The sequence below is a fragment of the Mesoplodon bidens genome, assembly GCF_964165515.1.
Source record: "Mesoplodon bidens genome assembly, chromosome: 18".
Classification (NCBI taxonomy): Eukaryota; Metazoa; Chordata; class Mammalia; order Artiodactyla; family Ziphiidae; genus Mesoplodon; species Mesoplodon bidens.
The window spans coordinates 46,088,544-46,108,997 of NC_138175.1; the positions used below are offsets into that span (position 1 = coordinate 46,088,544).

The following is a 20,454-nucleotide window of genomic DNA, read 5'->3' on the forward strand; positions in this document are numbered from 1 at the left end:
AGAGGCCCACGCATCGTGATGAAGAGTGGCCCCCGCTCGCCGCAACTAGAGAAAGCCCTCGCACAGAAACAAAGACAGAACACAGCCAAAAATAAATAATAAATAAATAATTAAAAAAAAAAAAGAAAGAAGTACTCGATTTACTCTTCCAGATAATTCTAGTTTTTAATCTATGGCCAAGAAGGACTTTTAATAAACTGAGCTTAAAATCATAAGAATTATGGAATTATTTTGGATTTCTTTTTGACCTAAGTGCCAATGAAAAGCTTTTTTCTTTCCTGAATTATAAGCTTTTTCCTCATAAGTAGTGCAAATTATGGGATGAACTTTATGTCTCAGTTTGCTTTTGCTTCTCCAGATCGTATTCAAAATATTTTAAAGATTTTTTTTATGTGGACCATTTTTAAAGTCTTTATTAAATTTGTTACAATATTATTTCTGTTTTATGTTTTGGTTTTTTGGCCGTGAGAAATGTGGGATCTCAGCTCCCTGACCAGGGATTGAACCCTCACCCCCTGCACTGGAAGGCAAAGTCTTAACCACTGGACTGCCACGGAAGTCCCTCAAATTTGAACTCAAGTTTTATAATCCTGTATGGACCTGTTTCTGCATAGCCACATGTCAAATTTCCCCAGGTTCTGACCTTCTAGCTGTATTTTTCCTCACCTTGATTTTTGATTTAGTTTTTTCCAACTTACTGGTAGGTTAAGGTAACCCACTGCAACTGCGTTGTAAAATAATGCAGGAAACAAATAAATGCTTAAAACGTACAAGAAGGGACTTCCATGGTGGCGCAGTGGTTAAGAATCTGCCTGCCAATGCAGGGGAGACAGGTTTGAGCCCTGGTCCGGGAGGATCCCACATGCCGTGGAGCAACTAAGCCCGTGCGCCACAACTACTGAGCCTGTGCGCCACAACTACTGAAGCCTGCACGCCTAGAGGCTGTGCTACGCAACAAGAGAAGCCACTGCACTGGGAAGCCCGTGCACCGCAATGAAGAGTAGCCCCCACTTGCCGCAACTAGAAAAAGCCCGCACACAGCAACAAAGATCCAACGCAGCCAAAAATAAATAAATTAAAAAGAAAAAACACAACGTACAAGAGAACTGGTCATATCCTCTTCTTCCTTGAAAAGGGCAGAATCTGGAGAACACCAAGCTGAGGAAAGAGAAATAAAAATCTGTTTACTTCAGAGCCCCAGATAAAGGACTAGAAAAATCTTCAGCACCAGCTATAAGATCACCTATAATGATCCTCAGAGCTTTGAGAAATATTAACCACCACCAGGCTACAGAGACACTGAAATGTACATAGATGGCTTGTAATTTAATCATATAGGGTTCTATGGGAATTTCTGGAGGGCTAAGTCTAGGGTGCCCAATGAATCTATTTCCCTAGTTTCCTGCTATTTTATTCCTAATAGGAGATTTTTTAAGTACATAATAATAAATACCACAAAGATTTAAGGATTAAGTTATTTATGAAACACTGTGAAGAATTTGGAAAAACCTTTAATCAGAGACAGGTTACAGGCATTGTGGAACATTCATATGATGGAATGAAATGCAGTTATAATTCTAAAGGCATTTTAAAATAACTTAATTGACTTAGTTTTTACCCTAAAAAATTCAGGGCCTTCAGGCTAAAAATGGAAGACTGAATACTTGCATTTATTTCTGCTCTCTCTGAAACACAACCAAAACAAAAGAAACAAAAGAAAGAATCTCACAAGGACAAAGAATACAGAAGATTTTAGCAGAAAAGAGATGTCAACAAAATTCTGAAAGACAGAGAGCAAATGACTGGTTTCTAACCTAGAGAAAGATGAAGCTTAAGCGAGGGTGGGGAAACCATGGCAGAACACTTGAAAGGCTCAGGAATGGAGGTATTAGGCACTGCTACAGGCAGAAGTTTGGGGTGGGGCTGAAAAACAGGGAACTACATACAAGGTGGGGTTGAAGCAATGTAGAGAAAATAAGGGAATTAAGTAAAAGCTGTCAGATTGAAAGATGAAGTGTTCCCCTCAACTTTTTTCCTTTCTTTGCCTCCCAAAAGCAGGAGTCCTGGCTTACACTCCTCAAACAATCTAGGACTTCTTGCCGGGAAAACTGACTAGCTCAAAAGAAAATGCATACAGATCCTGACATTTGGTCAACCTTCAACCTCGAACAAAACACCATGTTAGAAAGAAGGGCAAGAAGAAGAGTGGGTGGGAGTCGGGGTGGGGTGAGGGTGATGAGGAAGGGGTTAGATAGAAAACAGAGATAAATCCTTATTTCTACTGTCAAAAGTCAATAGGAAATATCTAAAACTGAAATCAAACATTAGCAGTATGAGGATGTTATTCAGGAAATCAGAGCTGAATAACAATATCCAGAAAAAAATGTTCCAAGTAATTGCCTATGGGTAGTGGGAACAGGCTATGGGAAGGAATGGAACAGGAAACTTTTGTTTACAGTTATATATTTAACAGCACTTTAAAAAAAATCTAAATGTATTTAAGAAAAATAGGAATTATATTAAAAATTTATTTTAAAAAAGTTGTCAAGTGAATAAAATAAAAAACAAACGTCAACACGGTCAATAACTTGTGAACTTTCTTGGTAGGAGTACTGAACTTCCTAACTCTTTTTACAGACTCTCTCCTAAACTCTGCCCATCTCTGAGCCACCTCACCTGTCTCTTCCATCATCTGGGTCAAATGCTCCGTTGTCACACAGCTACTGCTGATCTCTGAAGGTTGAGATGTCAGTCAGGCCTTTCCCACTCTAAACAGAGGGGTTAAGATAGGGTGCACGTCTAGCAATTCCAGGGTCCACTCTATCTCAGGACTCCCCAGCTTCCAGGGAAGGTCTCAGATCAGGAGGTCTCCTTCCATGATAGATACCTGCTCTTCACGGTTCTTTATCCTCACATCACAGATCTGTCTTATCTTTGTGGAGCCAGGACCTGTGGGCTTATGATATAAATCCAATTTACCTGATGTCTTCTCACTGGATCCCTATGGGAACCAGCCTCCAAGATGGCCCCCAATGATCGTTGTCTTCTGGTGTTCATGTCTTTCATACACCCCTCCCACACTGAATAGAGTTGACCTGTATAACCAATAGGATCTTGCAGAAATGACAGTGTGTGACTTCCAAGGTTAGGTCATAAAAGATATCGTGATTTCTGTCTTGCACATTTTTGAATCACGCACTTTGAAGGAAGCCAGCCACCATGCCATGAAGACACTCAACAAGCCTTAGGAAGAGGCTTGTGCCAGCAGCCAACACCAATTTGCCAGCCATCTTGGAAGTAAATCCTCCAGTCCCCATTAGCCTTCTGATGACTGCAGCCCTGCCAGCAATTGACTGCAACTTCATGAAATATCTGAGCCAGAATACCCAGCTAAGTCACTCTCCACTCCCCAAAAACTGAGATAATAAATGTTTATTGCTGTTTAATATATGTTTATTGTTGTTTAAGCCACTAAATTTTGAGGTACCTTATTACACAGTAATAGATAATTAATACAGCCCCAAACAATTAGCTTCCTTGCTTGTAATTCACAGTCCCTGGAGTCACTGACCAGAGATGCTGAGACAGTAGGAGTCTGGAAGAAAACTCAAAGACTCAGCAACTCAGGTTGAACCAATAGAAACACCAAGAGTCTAGAAACAAAGTGAATACAATAGTGATGTTCACATAATATCTGCTCCTCAAATATCTTTTGTGAGCATAAAGGTGTAGGCCTGATGCAGTGACAGATATAAAGCTGAGTCAAAAAACATTCAGATTTTCAGCAACCCCAGATTTGGTGTGAAAGAGAGGTGCATTAAAAGTCCAGCTATTCCATTTCCTATCTATCTTGACAATTGGAATAAACGAGAGTTGTAACATAGAACTCCCATACTCGTCATTTGAAATGAGAATTATACTCATGTCACAGTGACATTGTCACATGACATTAATTTATCATCTATGGTGAAAAAAATGATACACAAGAGAGTAGACTAATCCTTACTCTGAATGACAGAAAAGAAATAATAAAACAGAAAACATTCAATTATAATAAATTTTGAGAAGTGTTATGCTTGGGATATACTCCTACTGTCCCTCACACAGTTTCTATTTTTTTCGAATGGCAATTATCACTAACAAATTATATATTTTATCATGCATATTGTCTTTCCACCCCCTCATATAAAATACATGAAAACAAGGATTTATTTTTGTCTTTTTGCCACTGATAGTAGGTGATCAAAAAATATGTTGATAAACTGGTATAGCCACTAGGGAAAACAGTATGGCAGTCAAAAAATTAAGAACAGAATTACTATATGATCCATAAATTCCACTTGTGGATATATACCTAAAAGAACTGAAAGCAAGGACTCGAACAGGTATTTGTACACACATGTTTGTAGCAGCATTATTTGCAATAGTCAAAAGAAACAAACAATCCAATTGTCCACTGACAGATAAATGGATAAACAAAATGTGGTATATACAATCAATGAAATATTATTCAGCCTTAACAAAGAAGAAAATTCTGACACATGCTTTAACATGGATGAACCTTGAGGACATTATGCTAAGTTAAATAAACCAGTCACAAAAGGACAAATACTGTAAGATCTGGTACACAGAGTACATAATGAGGTAAAGTCAAATTCATAGGGACAGAAAGTAGAATGGTGGTTGTCTGGAACTGGGGGACTGAAGGAATGGGGAGTTATTGTTTAATGGGTACAGTTTCTGTTTTGCAAGATAAAAAGAGTTCTATGGATAAATAGATGGTGATGGTGGCACAGCCATGATGGATGTAATGCCACTGAACTGAACACTTAAAAATGGTTGGTAAAATGGTAAAATTTTTGTGTATTTTTTTTGCCTTTATTGAGGTATATCTGATACACAAAAAAAACTGCACAAATCTAATGTATATGTCCTGAACAGTTTGGACATATGCATACATCTGTTAATACCAATACCATAACCAAGGTACTAAACATATCCATCACCTCCAAAAACTTCCTTGTGTTTTGTGGTTGTTTTCCAGTAAGAACAGCTAACATGAGATCTACTCTCAACGTATTTCAAAGTGCATAATACCACTCTGTTAATATAGGTACTATGTTGTACAGGGCCCGAGAACTTATTCATCTTACATAACAGAAACTTTGTACCCATTGGAAAACAATTCCCCATTTCCCTCTCTCCCAGCCCCTGGCAACCACCATTCTACTCTCTGCTTCTTTGAGTCTGATTATTTTCAATACCTCATGTAAAAGAATCATGTAGTATTTGTCTTGTAACTGGCTTATTTCATTTAGCATAATGTCCTAAAGGTTCATCCATGTTGTCACAAATGGCAAGATTTCCTTCTTTCTTAAGGCTGAATAATATTCCACTGTACATATATGCCACATTTTCTCTACCCACTCATCTGTTAATCGATAGATGTTTCCATATCTTGGCTATTGTGAATATTGTTGCAATGAACATAGGGGTACAGATATTATGATAGCAAATTTTATGTCATGTGTTATGTTATCTCTATTTTACCACAATTAAAAAAATACACACACACAGAGTGTACCCTTGAACCACACGGGTTTGAACAGTGTGGGTCCACTTACAGGCAGATTTTTTTTTCAGTAAATACATACTACAGTACTACTACACGATCTGAGGTTGGTTGAATCTGCAGCTGCAGAACCTAGGATACAGAGGGCCAACTGTAAAGTTCTACTTAGATTTTTGACTGCAAGGGGTGGGGAGGAAATCGGACCCCCACGTTGTTCAAAGGTCAGGTGTACATATTGAGCAAATGAATAAATACTAATTTGGGGTAATTAAAATTAGAAGAAAGCAAAATATCAGATAAGAATAACATAGAAATGGGTGGGTAGTTTGGAGTTCAAGTGTTCTAAAATCATTTAAGTTTGGGTTTTGTTAAACATGCATGTTAAAAATTCAAGGATAAGAGGGCTTCGCTGGTGGCACAGTGGTTAAGAATCCGCCTGACAATGCAGGGGACACGGGTTCGAGCCCTGGTCCAGGAAGATCCCACATGTCGCAGAGCAACTAGGCCCATGCACTACAACTACTGAGCCTGTGCTCTAGAGCCCACGAGCCAAAACTACTGAAGCCCACACGCCCTAGAGCCCGTTCTCTGAGACAAGAGAAGCCACTGCAATGAGAAGCCCGCGCACCACAACGAAGAGTAGCCCCCGCTCACCACTAGAGAAAGCCCACGCGCAGCAACAAAGGCCCAACGCAGCCAAAAATAAATAAATTAATTAATTAATTTTAAAAAATTCAAGGATAAGAAACCAAAGCATTGGAGAAAGAAATGGGGATAAGGTAAACCTGCACAATAAAAAAGAAGGCATAATAGAAGATAAAACAAATTTTTATCAGCAATCACAATAAATGTAAATGAATTAAACTCACCTATTAAAATAACAGTCAAACAGGATAAAAAGGGGAAAAGCCCAGCAATATGCTCTTAACAAGAGACAGACCTGAAGTATAAAGACATAAAGGGAAGGGTTCGTAAAATGAAATTCCTGTAAAATACAATAACAAAACATGAAAAGCAATATTATCAGACAAAAGAGAACATGGACCAAAAGACATTCACCAGGATAAAGAGGCATGTTTCTTAATGTCGTAGATTGGAATCTGGGTCCCAATGTTTCACCCCCTTCTAAGAGGATTACACATTCACACTTTTTGCCATTTAACTTTGCCTTGCCCTCTGACTGGGTGTAATTAATGTTACACTTAGGCACCTGAATAGCTCGGGCTAACCTAATATTAGTATACTTGGGAGCAGAGGTTTTTAAGGGTGTTTATATGATCCGTCTTGCACTCTGGTGATCTACCAGGAGAAGAACACGTCCTGGTAACCACTGTCCTTTTAGCCTGAGCTGCCGAAAGAACACATGTGGAGCAGGTCTGAATCTATTCTGCAGTCCAGCCACCCAGGCAAGCCCAGCCTAGATAAGCTGAACACAGAACCTGCAAACCTGTGAACAAGAGAATAAATGCTTGCTGTTTCATGCCACTGAGTTTAAGAGTGATTTGTTAGGCAGCATTATTATGATCACAATAACTAATACATATAATAAAAGAAGACATAGGAAGATGAAATAATAAATCTGGAAAAGATCACCAAGGGAAACTGGAGAGCAACAGAACCGGGCCAAGGACTGCTGGGGGAAAAAAAGGGCAGCAAAGGGGACTAAGAAAGAGTAGCCAGTGGGGAGGAAAGACCACGTGAAACCAAATACAGAAATTTTTTTCAAGCGGTTACCAATTATGCCAAAGGCTACACAAAAGTCAAATGAGGTAAGACAAGAACCACTACACATATCACAATTGCAAACACCTCCACACTCACACACACTGCACATCTACCTGACAATAACAGACAACACCACACACGTTATCATAAATCACAGACAACTACAAACATCACCATGACACAAATATCCCATCACAATTACTCCACCACACTCAACACAACCACACCCCCATCACTGTCGCATCATCACAATCACACACACACACACAGGATCACAACCCCACAGACCATCATAATCACACACACACTAACTCTCCACCAGTTTCTTGTTCTAACAACTCCAGCCACGCTCCAGGAGCGTACTCCCACCCGGAGCACTCTGCCACTACTCCAGACCCTCTGGGCCTCCTTAAAGGCTCCGCCCCGTCAGCGGCGCGCGCTGGTTCAGCCCAGATTGCTTGAGGCCCTCCTTCAAGTCCCGCTCCGGGGACGCGGTAGCGTCACCTGCCGGAAACGCCCGAGCGCGCATCTAGCGCGCAGTTTCTGGGAAGCTGGGTGAAGGTGACACGCACTACGGCCCAGGCCAAGTGCCGGTAATGCCGAACCAACCCTCCGCGCCCGCCTCCCAACGGAAGTTCCACTACACAACACCTCCCAGAAGCCCTCGCGGCCCGACCCAACTTCCGGCCAGAACGGAGCAGGAGTTTCCTGTGTGAGGGAGGCTGGTGAGCTCGGTCTGTTCTGGTGGCTGAGCCCAAGCGTGCCGAGGTACCGCGAACTGCAACTCTGAGACCTGGCTAAACTCTGAGATTTGCAGGAGCACTCATTTCGGGTGGACCCAGCGAGGGCGCTGAGAGGAATCGGCCGTGGGGCTCGCTGTGGACCACATTTCCCAGAGGGCCCGGCGGCCCGTCCTTTTTCTCGCGGGAACTCGAACTTTTCATCACGCCTGGCGGGAGCGTTAGATCCTTGAGGTGAGATCGTGGGCCCCTGGGGGAACTGGTTCAGCTCTGCAAGTTCGGACCCCCGGGGACATGAAAGGCCTAAGTTGAGGAGACCGGAGGCCGATATGGAGCTCGGTACTTGGGCCTGTGCGGGCGGAGCGGCGTGAGAAGGGGGAGGTTATGCGACCCGTGTGCAGATATAGGATGCCTGTCATTGTGGAATTGTGACTGTGTTCCCCTATGGTGGTGTGTGCTTGTGACCCCGCGACACTGGGGTACCTGCGACTGTGCGAGTGTATGTATTCCGTGTTGAATTTGCGATTGTATCTGTGATACCATGTTTGGCTCTGTGTGCGGATGTGGAGTGCGTGTTCCCTTGTTTTAAGAATGACTGCTTAAGGTATGTGGCACTGTGTGTATGGGTATGAGGCTCCTGTCAGCTGTGCGATTGTTACTCCAGAACTCTGTCCTTAGGAAATCTCTGTGAGGTTTGGTTAGATTAGTGACCTCAACAGCAGTAACCTCAGCTTTCTCCTGAGACACTGGGATTGGACGGGACGCCCCATTCCTCTGATCTCGTTCCCTTTATGTGCTGGGGGATGGGGAATGGGCTGACCTGTGACCTGACCAGTTTGAGCAACAAGAAAAACCTGGTGTCTTACGATGACTTTCTACTTTCCAAGTTCTATCCTTCTCCAGGTGAGGCACAGAAGAGAAGGAAACAATGCATGCTGAACTTCTACAAGCAGTTTTCAGGGTATGTTGGGGTTTCCTCTTTTCTTTCGTTCTTCTGAAAGTTAATGCTTAATAAAGATGCCGTTTGATTATAGGTTCCTATAATTTTCCCACTGGAGAAAAGGATAGTTGAGCGTGCACAATAACTCTCATATACCTAATGTTTACTTATTTGGAAAACAGCTCCACTTCTGTTTGCCATGTTTTCTTCTTTTTATTTTTATATTTTATTTTTTAAATTTTTTTAGATTTTTTTTTTGATGTGGACCATTTTCAAAGTGTTTATTGAATTTGTTACAATATTGCTTCTGTTTTATGCTATGGTTTTTTGGCTGCAAGGCATGTGGCATCCCAGCTTCCCCACCAGGGGTCGAACCTGCACCCCCTACGCTGGAAGGCGAAGTCCCAACCACTGGACCGCTAGGGAAGTCCCAAGTTTTCTTCTTTTTAAATGCAATATTTATTATGACTTTAAAATAAAAGCATGATTATTTTAGAGATTTTAAAAACACAGATTACCAAGAAAAATGAAATGAGACCACTCAAATAACTAGTGTTAATATTTTGGTGTATTTTCATTATTTTTCCAAAATCAGATTATGCTTCATTTACCATTTTATATCCTACATTTTCACTAAAAAGTATCATTCTCCTGTGTTGTCAAATGATCTTTGTAAATACCATTTTTCAAAGATACACTTTTTTTGTGAATGAGTTATGGTTTATTCGTCCGTCAGATGAGTTGTGTCAGACATGAAATCTTTAAACACTTATTTAAAATATTTATTTGTACAAACACACATATACATAGATGCACATAGGTTTGAATTGCGATTTCCATGATTAATAATGAGATTGAACACCACTTTATATGTTTATTGGTTATCAGGGCTTCTTCTTTTGTGACACACCTGTTGAAATCTTTTATTTTGCTCTTGGATTATCTTTTTTTAATATATAAATTATTTGTTTTATTTTTGGCTCCGTTGGGTCTTCATTGCTGCGCACAGGCTTTCTCTAGTTGTGGAGAGCTGCTCTTCGTTGTGGTGCACGGGCTTCTCATTGCAGTGGCTTCTCTTTGTTGCAGAGCACGGACTTCTCATTGCAGTGGCTTCTCTTTGTTGCAGAGCACGGACTCTAGGCGGGCAGGCTTCAGTAGTTGTGGCATGCGGGCTCAGTAATAGTGGCTTGCGGGCTCTAGAGCTCAGGCCTCAGTAATTGTGGTGCACGGGCTTAGTTGCTCCGTGGCATGTGGGATCTTTCCGGACCAGGAACCTGTGTCCCCTGCATTGGCAGGCGGATTCTTAACCACTGCACCACCAGGGAAGTCCCTGGATTATCTCTTATTGATTCATGGGAATTCTTTATATTTTCTGGCTATGGATCCTTTATTGATTATATTTTTCTACTATCTGGATTGTTTTGTCACTTCCCTTAAGGTAGTTTTATGAATAATATCTGAATTTATTTTATTCTCTATTTTTTTATTTTTGGCTGCGTTGAGTCTTTATTGCAGTGCGCGGCTTCTCACTGCCGTGACTTCTCTCATTGCAGAGCACGGGCTCTAGGCACGCGGGCTTCAGTAGTTAACAGCGCGGGCTCTAGGGCACACAGGCTTTGGTAGTTGTGGTGCGCAGGCTCAGTAGTTGTGGTGCACAGGCTTAGTTGCTCTGCAGCATGTGGGATCTTCCTGGACCAGGGCTCGAACCGTGTCTACTGCATTGGCAGGCAGGTTCTTAACCACTGCACCACCAGGGAAGTCCCCCTAATTTTTTATCAAATTTTTTTCCCTTGGTGGTATCTTTTTGTATCTTATTTAGGAAATCCTTCCCTGTCCCAAGGTTATGTAAATATTCTATATTTATATTTAAAGCAATAATCCCGTTTATTTACTTAACCTATTTTTAATTATTCTAGCTCCTCATTTGAGGTAATTTGACTTTTCTTCCTCTGGCTGTTTTTAAGACTTTCACTCTGTGTTTGGCTTTCTGTAACTCAAGTATGATGTGCCTAAATGTGCATTTCTTTTTATTTATCTGCTTGGAATTTGTTAAGGGTTTTTTAATGTGTGGATAGGCGTTCAGGAATATCCTCAGCCATCTTCAAAGATTGCCCTGCCTCATATTCTCTCTCTTCTTCTTAGGTTCTAATTATACATAAGTTATAATTTCTCTCCTTGTTTTTTGGTCTCTTACTCTCTTTTTGGTTTTTAGAGTTAATACTTGTAGCTAAAATCAAAGCAATATTAGGCAAAAGAACTTTGCCTTGTTTCAGGACAAGAGTGGAGGGCATGGCAGGTAGTTAGAGTTTTGGGGTTCTTCCTCTAACTGGTAGAAAAAAATATCTTTATTCAGTTATGTTTCAACACTTCTAATCTTGGGGAGCTCACCAAATCATAAGGCTCTCAGTTCACTTTATGACACTCATATCTGAAAATCAGAGTGTACCAAGGCAGAGGACTCAGAATAGAGATGGTGTTTTCTGAAGGTATAAATTGGGAGCTGAAACTAAATTTGGAACTCTCAATTTTAAAAATGTGTGTTTGGTACAGAGGCAAAGAAAATCAGGATGAGAATCAGTCTCCCCAAGTCTGTTCAGTTTAAGGCCTTTCTATCTGAATTTCTTCAGAAAAGAGCCGAGTCTTTCTAATCCATTCTCCTGTGCCGAAGCCCAAACAGAGCATCTGGTTCCCCTCCCGCATCAACCTCTAATTACACTCGCCATCTCTGTAATGAAGATTATTGCCCAATATTAATGGGAGTAACTCTAGGGAGGTAGTATACTGTAGTGGAAAATAAATTTTAAAAGGAATAAAATGAATTTTGTTCTTAGAAGCTAACCTAATGTTTAATCAGGAAATATCTGAAACATTCCAGGTAAAATCAGAAAAAGACAAGGGTATACAGCATTACCAATGTTATTTAACGTTGTTCTGTATGTATTAACCAAAGCACTTAGACAAGAGGAAAAATTAGGTTAAAAATTAGAAAAGAGAGTGTAAGATTATTACTTTCTGCAGATGCTATGACTGTGTACCTGGAAAATCAAATCAACTTATAACCAACACTTCGAAATAAGCAGGACTCCATAGGGAGCAAGCAAAAGAATTTTTTTTCCCCTATAATTTCCACTCTCAACTCTATGGCTAATGTTTTTGTTGCCCTGAATAAAAGCTTGTGTAGTCCCTATAATTGTTTTGATCACTCTTTGGCATTCTTTGGTTATTTTCAGTCACAAGATCAGTCTCATTTTACTAATTACAACCTCTAGTTGAGTATAATAATGTGCAAATTTCATTTAAAGCCTTTTCTCTGAGCTCAGACTTGCTTCAGGCTAGAAGCTTACAGTGTGAAAAGGGGGACCTACTAAGCTGCTTTGTTTCTTTAAACTGAACTCCCTCTTTTCTTTGCTCAGTAGTCAGTTTCTTTACTATAGTTCTCTATCCTCCTGTTCTAGGTGTTGCTCTCTAGGTCTGCTCTCTAGGTCTAGATATTGTTTGGGGACTTGCCTTTTACAATTATACTGGACTTTGTTTACCATTCTCATGTTAGTTTTCTAGTTTCAGAATATAATACCTTTCATTTTCTTAATTTACTCTCTAGTTTTGATGGAACACTTAGGCCATTAACTTCCTAAGAAAAGCTAGACAGGAGATAATTTAACATTCATTCTCTGTGGTTCTACAATTGTCTTTTTTTTTTTTTTGCTGCACCACATGACTTGTGGGATCTTAGTTCCCCAACCGGTGATCGAACCCACGCCCCCTGCATTGGAAGTGTGGAGTCTTAACCACTGGATTGCCAGGGAAGTCCCTAGAATTGTCTTGATTTAATCGTCACACTAACTTGGTATTTAATCTTTCTTTTTTTTTTAATGGGTTTTAAAAATTGTTTTATTTGGGAAAAGTGCGTCTTACAAGAGGGCAGCTGCAAAATACAGAGACGTCTGCGACAATTACTTGTTTTTGCTTAAAGTGAAAGAATGAGTGGTATCCAAGGAATCAAAGCAGTAGGTGGACAAATCAGGAGCATCTCCAAGTTATTTTCAGGAAATAGAACAACAAAATGCAAAGCCATAATTTCCGATCAAGGAATTCTTCTAAGAATTTAGCTTATCTCGTGGATTACCACCCCTCCGTCCCCTTTTAGTGGAAAAGCATGACTTACTATTGCAAACCAATTTTGGTATTTAATCTTGCTTCTTATATAATCTTCATACTAGCTTTGGCTGTGTGTGGAATTCTCGGCCAGAATTTGTTGTCTTTTGTAATATTAAAGGAATCACTTCATTTTCTTGTTTTAAATGGTGCTGTTGAGAAATCCATTGCCATTCTGATTCCTGAAAATTTTTATGTGATCCACAGAAGCTTTTAGAAAGTTCTGTTTTTCCCTGATATTCTGAAATTTTACTCCAAAATACATCATAAGGTTTTTTTTTTTTTTTAAGTCCATTACATTTTTCCCTCTCTTGGGGCTTAAAGGGAACATGGGAAGGAATTCTCATTTATGCAGACTTTACTGTGGCCAGGCACTGAACTGCATGCTTGCTATTTCATCTCATTGGAAAAGTCCACTCTGTTTGCACATTCCTAGGCATACCCCTCTGTATATAGGAGATATGTCTTGACTTACATTGATTTAATTGATTCCAGCTCCTTCAATTTGATTAATAATCTCTGTCCTTTTATGCAGAGCCTTCTACCACCTCATCTACTATCATCTTTTTCTTCTCTCTTTCCATTGTGAAAGCATGTTTGTTGTTTCAGGGGTCAGTGATGTTCAGGGATGTGTCTATAAACTTCTCTCAGGAGGAATGGGAGTGCCTGGACTCTGGTCAGATGAATTTATACAAAGAAGTGATGTTGGAGAATTTCAGTAACCTGGTTTCAGTGGGTAAGGATAACTATCCCCCCAAATTCAGAGTCTGCCCTTGGGAATGTCTCCTTTCTCCATTGTGAATTACTCATTTCAAGTAACCAGTGAAATTTCTGCACTCTGTTCCCCAAGGAATGGTTGAGTTGGAATGGAATGGAAGAGTTGGAAATGGGCAGCTCCACTGGGCTGTGGCTGAAGCTTCATCTTCATCTTTCTCTGGTCCTTCCCTATAGGGGCATCTCTTTCTTGATCACCAAGGGACCGGATCTGATTTCTGGGACACCAACAGCATAACCATGTCCCATGTCTTTTCTTGTGATCAGGACTTTCCAGTTCTAAGCCAACTGTGATCTCCTTATTGGAACAAGGAAAAGAGCCCTGGATGGTTGACAGAGAGCTGACGAGAGGCCTTTGTTCAGGTAAGTGAGAGGTGATTTGTTTAATTCTGACAGTTTTTATGTGGAGCCTTTAGGGTTTTCTGTGTCATTTTCAAATAGGGACAATTATACCTTCTAAGTTTGTTGAGAGTTTTTAATCATGAAAGGATATTGAATTTTATGAAATGCTTCTCATCTATTGAGATGATTGTGTGATTTTTATCCTTTATTCTGTTAATGTGGTATATCACATTGATTTTTGTATGTTGAACCATCTTTGCATCCTAGGGATAAATCGTAGTTGGTCATGATGTATGATCCTTTTAGTGTGCTGTTGAGAATTTTTGCATTTATATTCATCAGGGATATTGGCCTGATGAATATAAATGCAAATTTTCTTTTTTATGACTTCCTTGTCTGGGTTTGGTCTGAGGGTAATTCTGGCTTCATAAAATGAGTTTGGAAGTCTTCCCTGCTCTTCAGTTTTTTTGGAAGAGTTTGAGAAGGATTGGCATAATGTGTGGTAGAATTCACTAGTGAACCTCCCAACAAAGAAGAGCCTAGGCTTTTTATTACTAATTCAGTCTCCTTACTAGTTATAGACTTTCTATTTAGACTTTCTGTTTCTTCATGACTTTCTATTTCTTCATGATTCAGTCTTGGTAGGTTGTATGTTTCTAGGAATTTTTCCATTTCCTCCAGTTTATCCAGTTTCTTGGTGTATAATTGTTCATAGTATTCTCTTATGATAGTTTTTATTTCTGTGACATCAGTTATAATGTCTCTTTTATTTCTGATTTTATTTGAGTCTCCTCTCTTTTTTTCTTAATCTAGCTAAGTTTGTCAATTTAATTTATCTTTTCAGTAAACCAACTATTAGTTCCATTGATCTTTTCTGTTGTTTTTCTATTCTCTATTTCATTTATCTCTGCCCTAATCTTTATTATTTCCTTCCTTCTGCTAACTTTGGGTTTAGTTTGTTCCTTGAAATGTAAAGTTAGGTTGTATATTTGCGATTCTTTTTCAATGTAGGAACTATAAAATTCCCTCTTCATACTGCTTTTTCTGCATCCCATAAGTGTTTCTGTTTGTCTAAAGATATTCTCTAATTCTTTGGGCCATTGGTTGTTCAAAAGTGTGTTTTTAATTTCCACATATTTGTGAATTTTCCAGTTTTCCTTTTGCTGTTGATTTCTAGTTTTGTTCCATTGTAGTCAGAAAAGATACTTGATATAATTTCCGTCTTAACTTTCTTAAGCCTTATTTTGTGAACTAACGTGTGATCTATCCTAGGGACTGTTCCATGTATGCTTGATAAGAATATATTCTGCTGCTGTTGAATGGAATATTCTATATATGTCATTTAGGTTCATTTGCCCTATGGTATTGTTCAAGTCACTTTTCTTTCTTGATTTACTCTCTGATTGTTCTATCTATTATTGAAAGCAGGCTATTGAAGTGTCCTGCTGTTGTATTTTTGTCTATGTCTCCCTTCAGTTTTGACAATGTTTGCTTAATATACTTAAGTGCTCTTATATTGGGTGCAGGTATGTTTATAATTGTTATAGCTTCCTGGTGAATTGACCGTTTTATCATTGTATAATATCCTTGTTTGTTTCTTGTGACAGCTTTAGCTTAAAGCCTGTTTTAGCTTAAAGTCTATTTTATCTGATGTAAGTATAGCCCCACCCTTGCTCTCTTTAGGTTACCATTTGCGTGGATTATCTTTTTCCATCCCTTCACTTTCAGCCATTATCTGTGTTCTTAAATCTAAAGTGGGTCTCTGGAGGACATCATATAATTGGATATTGTTGTTTTCTCCATTCAGCCAGTCTCTTTTGATTTGAGAGTTTAATCCATTTACATTTAAAGATATTATTGAAGGATTTACTATTGCCATTTTGTTCATTGTTTTCTGTTCTTTTTGTAGTTCTTTTGTCCTGCTTTTCCTCTTTTGCTGCCTTCCTTTTGTTTCTTTGATTTTTTGTATTGATATGCTTTGAATCCTTTTTATTTTTCTTTTCTGTAATCTCTATAAGGTATCTTCTTTGTGGTTATCATTGGGCTTTCAAAAATATAACAGTATGTTTTAAGTTGATAACAATTTAACTTCAATCACATACAAAAACACTTTTACTTCTCACTACCCACACTTTGTGTTATTGACCTTGTACTCTTCTGGTACATAGATATGTTCACCAACCAGGAAGCTTCCCCCAATCCTTGCCAAGTTTTTTACTGGGGGTGTCATTATGTGGGGAGTGGTGACCAGTCCCATCCCTTGAAACTAAGGGTCCATTGTGAATCACCTCCTTATCATAAATTCAGGTATGATCAAAAGGCACTTGTTGTGAATAACAAAAGACAGTCTAGTGGTTTTTGAAGTTCCAGTGGTTTTTGAAACCCTGTGCCAGGAACTGGAAACAAAGACCAGATGTATTTTTTGTATCACAAGTATGTATATTTTCTGTTAATTCTTTCTTCTCAGTTCAGTACCTATGCCCACAGCTATGCTGGATGTTCCTGAGTCCAGATTTTCTCTGGTTCCATTTTTCTAGATTTCTAGTTTTCTGTGAGAATGAAAAACTATAATCATCCTGTCCTGTGGGATGGGGAGGAGATACAGTCTTTGAATTCATCCTTCAGCTTTTACTGTTCTCTGCACTCCACTATTAGAAGTGCCTGATGCCTCCAATTCTTGTGCATTTGTAGGGATTTGCACCATGAATCAGTACTGTGGAATTTACCCACTGTTGGCTCAATTTGATATTCTCCAGTCTGTAGTCACTTATCACTCATCCATTGGCTTTCCAGTTTCCAAGTTTTATTGCTGCTGTTTCTTCTCTAGTATCTTTTGTCCTAGTGGGGTTTTCCTTTCCCCTTGTTAAGCTTTTATTATAATTTTCCTGTGGATTCATGAACAAGAATTGGTAAACTTACATATACTGTCTGCCATTTTTGACAGAAATTATGCCCCCCTTTTATTAAAAATACAATTGACCCTCATTACTCACAGATTATTTATGAATTCACTTACTCACTAAGATTTATTTGTAAGCCCCAAATCAATACTTACAGTGCTTTCATGGTAATTAGCAGACATATGCAGAGTGGCAGAAAATGTTGACATGGAGTTCCTATTTTCTCAGAGAATGTTTCATTCTTATTCTCTTCCTTCTAACACTCCAGCTTCCTCCCTTCTTAGTAACTGCCACGACTTGAAGATTCCATTTCTCTTTCCCAGCATCAGCATCACAGAATTCCAAGGCAAACTATTTTCAGTGAATCCCCAACATATGTGAGGCTCTATTCACAGAAGAAAGTTACGTGTCTGCCATTCTCACCAGTTTCATTCAGCACCCTAGACTTGTTGAGGGCTGTCCCCCAGTGTGAATTTGCCAACAATATACCCTTTGCTTAGAGTTGCTGACCTTCCCCCACTCCCATTTATACATTTCAACACATTTATTCCTCAGTAGTCCTGTAGGTATGACAGTTATCCACAAATAACAAAACATATAGTATGACGCTCTGTGTGTGAGTATATGCTTATATAAATGTATATATGATTAGAATCACTGTATAATGTGGAGGATGGCCCTGAACAGTGTGGATTCATTGAAGTTGCAGGTGATTCTGATCCACACCAAGATTATAGAGGTCATCTATTTCCCTAATTACCCTCTTCAGCTTCCTCTGTTGCTTCTCCTTAATGTCTGTACTTTTCTTATCAATTTTACAATTGCCTAGTCATATTTGAGAACTGTCTAAGCATTTACTTTCCCAAATATTTTCAGCTTAATCTTTGCATTTCTGTTTCAGAAGCTTAACCTTTCCCAGCATAGGAAAAATGAGTGTATGCATTTTTATTTTCTTCCAGATCTGGAATCCATGTGTGAGACCAAGTTACTCTCTCTAAAGAAGAGACATTTTAGTCAAGTGATGTTTACCCATGAAGACATACCCACTTTTATTCAGCCCACGTTTCTTATTCCACATCAAAAAACTATTAATGAAGAGAAGCCCTGTGAATGTAAAATATGTGGAAAGGCCTTTAATCAAAACTCACACTTTGTTCAACATCAGAGAATTCATTCTGCTGAAAAAAACTACGAATGTAAGGAGTGTGGGAAATCCTTTAGTCGTGGCTCACTTGTTGCTCGACATCAGAGGATTCACACTGGTGAAAAACCCTATGAGTGTAAAGAATGTGGCAAGGCTTTTAGTTGTAGTTCATATTTTTCTCAACATCAGAGGATTCACACTGGTGAGAAACCCTATGAATGTAAGGAATGTGGAAAAGCCTTTAATTATTGCTCAAACCTTAATGATCATCAGAGAATTCACACTGGTGAAAAACCCTATGAATGTAAAGTATGTGGAAAAGCCTTTACTAAGAGTTCACAACTTTTTCCACATCTGAGAATTCATACCGGTGAGAAACCATATGAATGTAAGGAATGTGGGAAAGCCTTTACTCAACATTCAAGGCTTATTCAACACCACAGGATGCATACTGGTGAGAAACCTTATAAGTGTAAGGAATGTGAGAAGGCCTTTAGTAGCGCCTCAACACTTACTAACCATCACAGAATTCATGCCGGCAAGAAACTCTATGAATGTAAAGAATGTGGAAAGGCCTTTATTCAGAGCTCAGAACTTATTCAACATCAGAGAATTCATACAGATGAAAAACCATATGAATGTAATGAATGTGGAAAGGCGTTTAATAAAGGCTCAAACCTTACTCGACATCAAAGAATTCACACTGGTGAGAAACCTTATGACTGCAAGGAATGTGGAAAGGCCTTTGGTAGTCGCTCTGACCTCATCCGCCATGAAGGAATTCATATTGGATAAATGATAGGCCCTTATGACTGTAAGGAGTGTGGAAAGGCCTTTGGTAGTCTCTGTGACCTCATCCACCATGAAGGAATTCATAATGGATAAATGATAGGCCCTTTTGATAACCTTTATAATAATATTTTTTAAAACAGGTAATGCAAAAAATAAACAAAAAATCCCAGATAATGCATGATCAAAGTTCCTCTCTGTAGTAGTTTTCTAGGGCTACTATAACAAAGTACCAAGTACCACAAAACTAGGTGGCTTAAAACAACAGAAACTTATTCTCTCAGTTTTTGAGCCTTGAAACCCACAATCAAAGTTGTTGGCAAGGTTGGTTCCTTCTGGAGCTCCAAGGAAGAATCTGTTCCATGCCCTTCTCCTAGCTTCTTACAACAGCAATTTTTGACATACCTTGGCTTGTAGACGCATTGCTCCAACCTCTGCCTCCATCTCCACACTGTGTTCTCTCTGTGTCTCTTCTCTCACATGGACACTGGTCATATTGCATTAGGGCTCATCCTAAGGACCTCATCTTAACTTGATTATATGTGCAAAGACCTTATTTCCATGTAAGATCACATTCACAGATACCAGGTGTTAGGACCTCAGCATATTTCAACCCATTACACTCTGTTAACACTATTTTTTCTAATGTATTTGTAATTTTATACATAAAGTTAACCAAATGTATTTTAAAATGTGAATTCAAGGTCTAAATTGAACTCCCTTTTCCCCAAGAAAAGATTCTATCCCAAAACTACTTATTCCATAATTCCTTCGCAATTATTCTCTGTTTTGGTTATGGAGTTTGTATTAACTTATGTTTTAGGGCCATCTTTTCTATATCTGTGGCCTACAGAATTACTGCACTGTAAATTGTGTTACATAGGCTATCTTTGAATTCATGGTGGAATTATAACTTTGTTTTTGAAGGCAGCTGTATTCTTTTTTCCTTTTGTAAAATTAATATTTTCTTATCGTAAAAAAGAAAAAGAGGACACAAAGAAAAAAATAAAGATTATTTTTAAGCCTACCAAACGAGATGACTACTTAGAATTATCACAACATATCCTTCCAGGCTTTATTTAGTGTAATTGTGACATGCATGCTGTACCATAACCTGCTTTTATCATGCTACTATTTCAGCAAGTATAGATGTTTATGTATCATTCCTTTTAATGGTATCATAATCTTTTCTGTGGTTGACTATCATTTTGCTAAATAACTACCGATAAACATTTTGGTGCCAATCTACTTGAGGGGTTCTCAAAGTATTGCCTCTTTAGATCTACATATTTTCTTTTACTCTGGTGATATCCCAAGGACTGAGCTAGGGGAGAGGCAATAGACCAGGCCAGAGTGCCATCTTGTCAGAAAAT

General features: G+C 39.0%; 2 protein-coding genes across 16 annotated transcripts in view; one reads left to right on the forward strand and one right to left on the reverse strand.

Annotated features, from left to right (window-relative positions):
* Positions 1 to 7,917, reverse strand: part of ZNF568 (zinc finger protein 568) — a 45,402-nt gene extending 37,485 nt beyond the window's left edge. The window contains exons 1-4 of one of the 8 annotated variants that reach the window (XM_081217151.1): positions 7,802 to 7,917; positions 6,442 to 6,512; positions 2,677 to 2,956; positions 1,100 to 1,158 (exon numbers count right to left, since the gene is read on the reverse strand). In XM_081217151.1, the coding sequence (XP_081073277.1) occupies positions 1,100 to 1,158; positions 2,677 to 2,692 (75 nt within the window). In that variant the 5' untranslated portion in view covers positions 2,693 to 2,956; positions 6,442 to 6,512; positions 7,802 to 7,917. Of the gene's footprint in view, positions 1 to 1,099; positions 1,159 to 2,676; positions 2,957 to 6,441 lie in introns of all 8 variants that reach the window. The other 7 variants (XM_081217152.1, XM_081217153.1, XM_081217155.1 and 4 more) reach the window with 7 other exon arrangements.
* Positions 7,918 to 7,993: 76 nt separating this feature from the next.
* Positions 7,994 to 20,378, forward strand: ZNF829 (zinc finger protein 829). 8 transcript variants are annotated; one of them, XM_081217190.1, is made up of 5 exons: positions 7,994 to 8,376; positions 8,925 to 8,998; positions 13,742 to 13,868; positions 14,174 to 14,269; positions 18,108 to 20,378. In XM_081217190.1, exons 2-5 carry the CDS (start codon positions 8,966 to 8,968, stop codon positions 19,085 to 19,087), a joined length of 1,236 nt encoding a protein of 411 aa, XP_081073316.1. In that variant the 5' UTR covers positions 7,994 to 8,376; positions 8,925 to 8,965; the 3' UTR covers positions 19,088 to 20,378. The 8 variants fall into 8 exon arrangements, with proteins under 8 accessions (XP_081073316.1, XP_081073318.1, XP_081073317.1 ...); XM_081217192.1 differs by having other exon boundaries at positions 8,941 to 8,998; XM_081217191.1 differs by having other exon boundaries at positions 7,994 to 8,271.
* Positions 20,379 to 20,454: the final 76 nt, after the last annotated feature.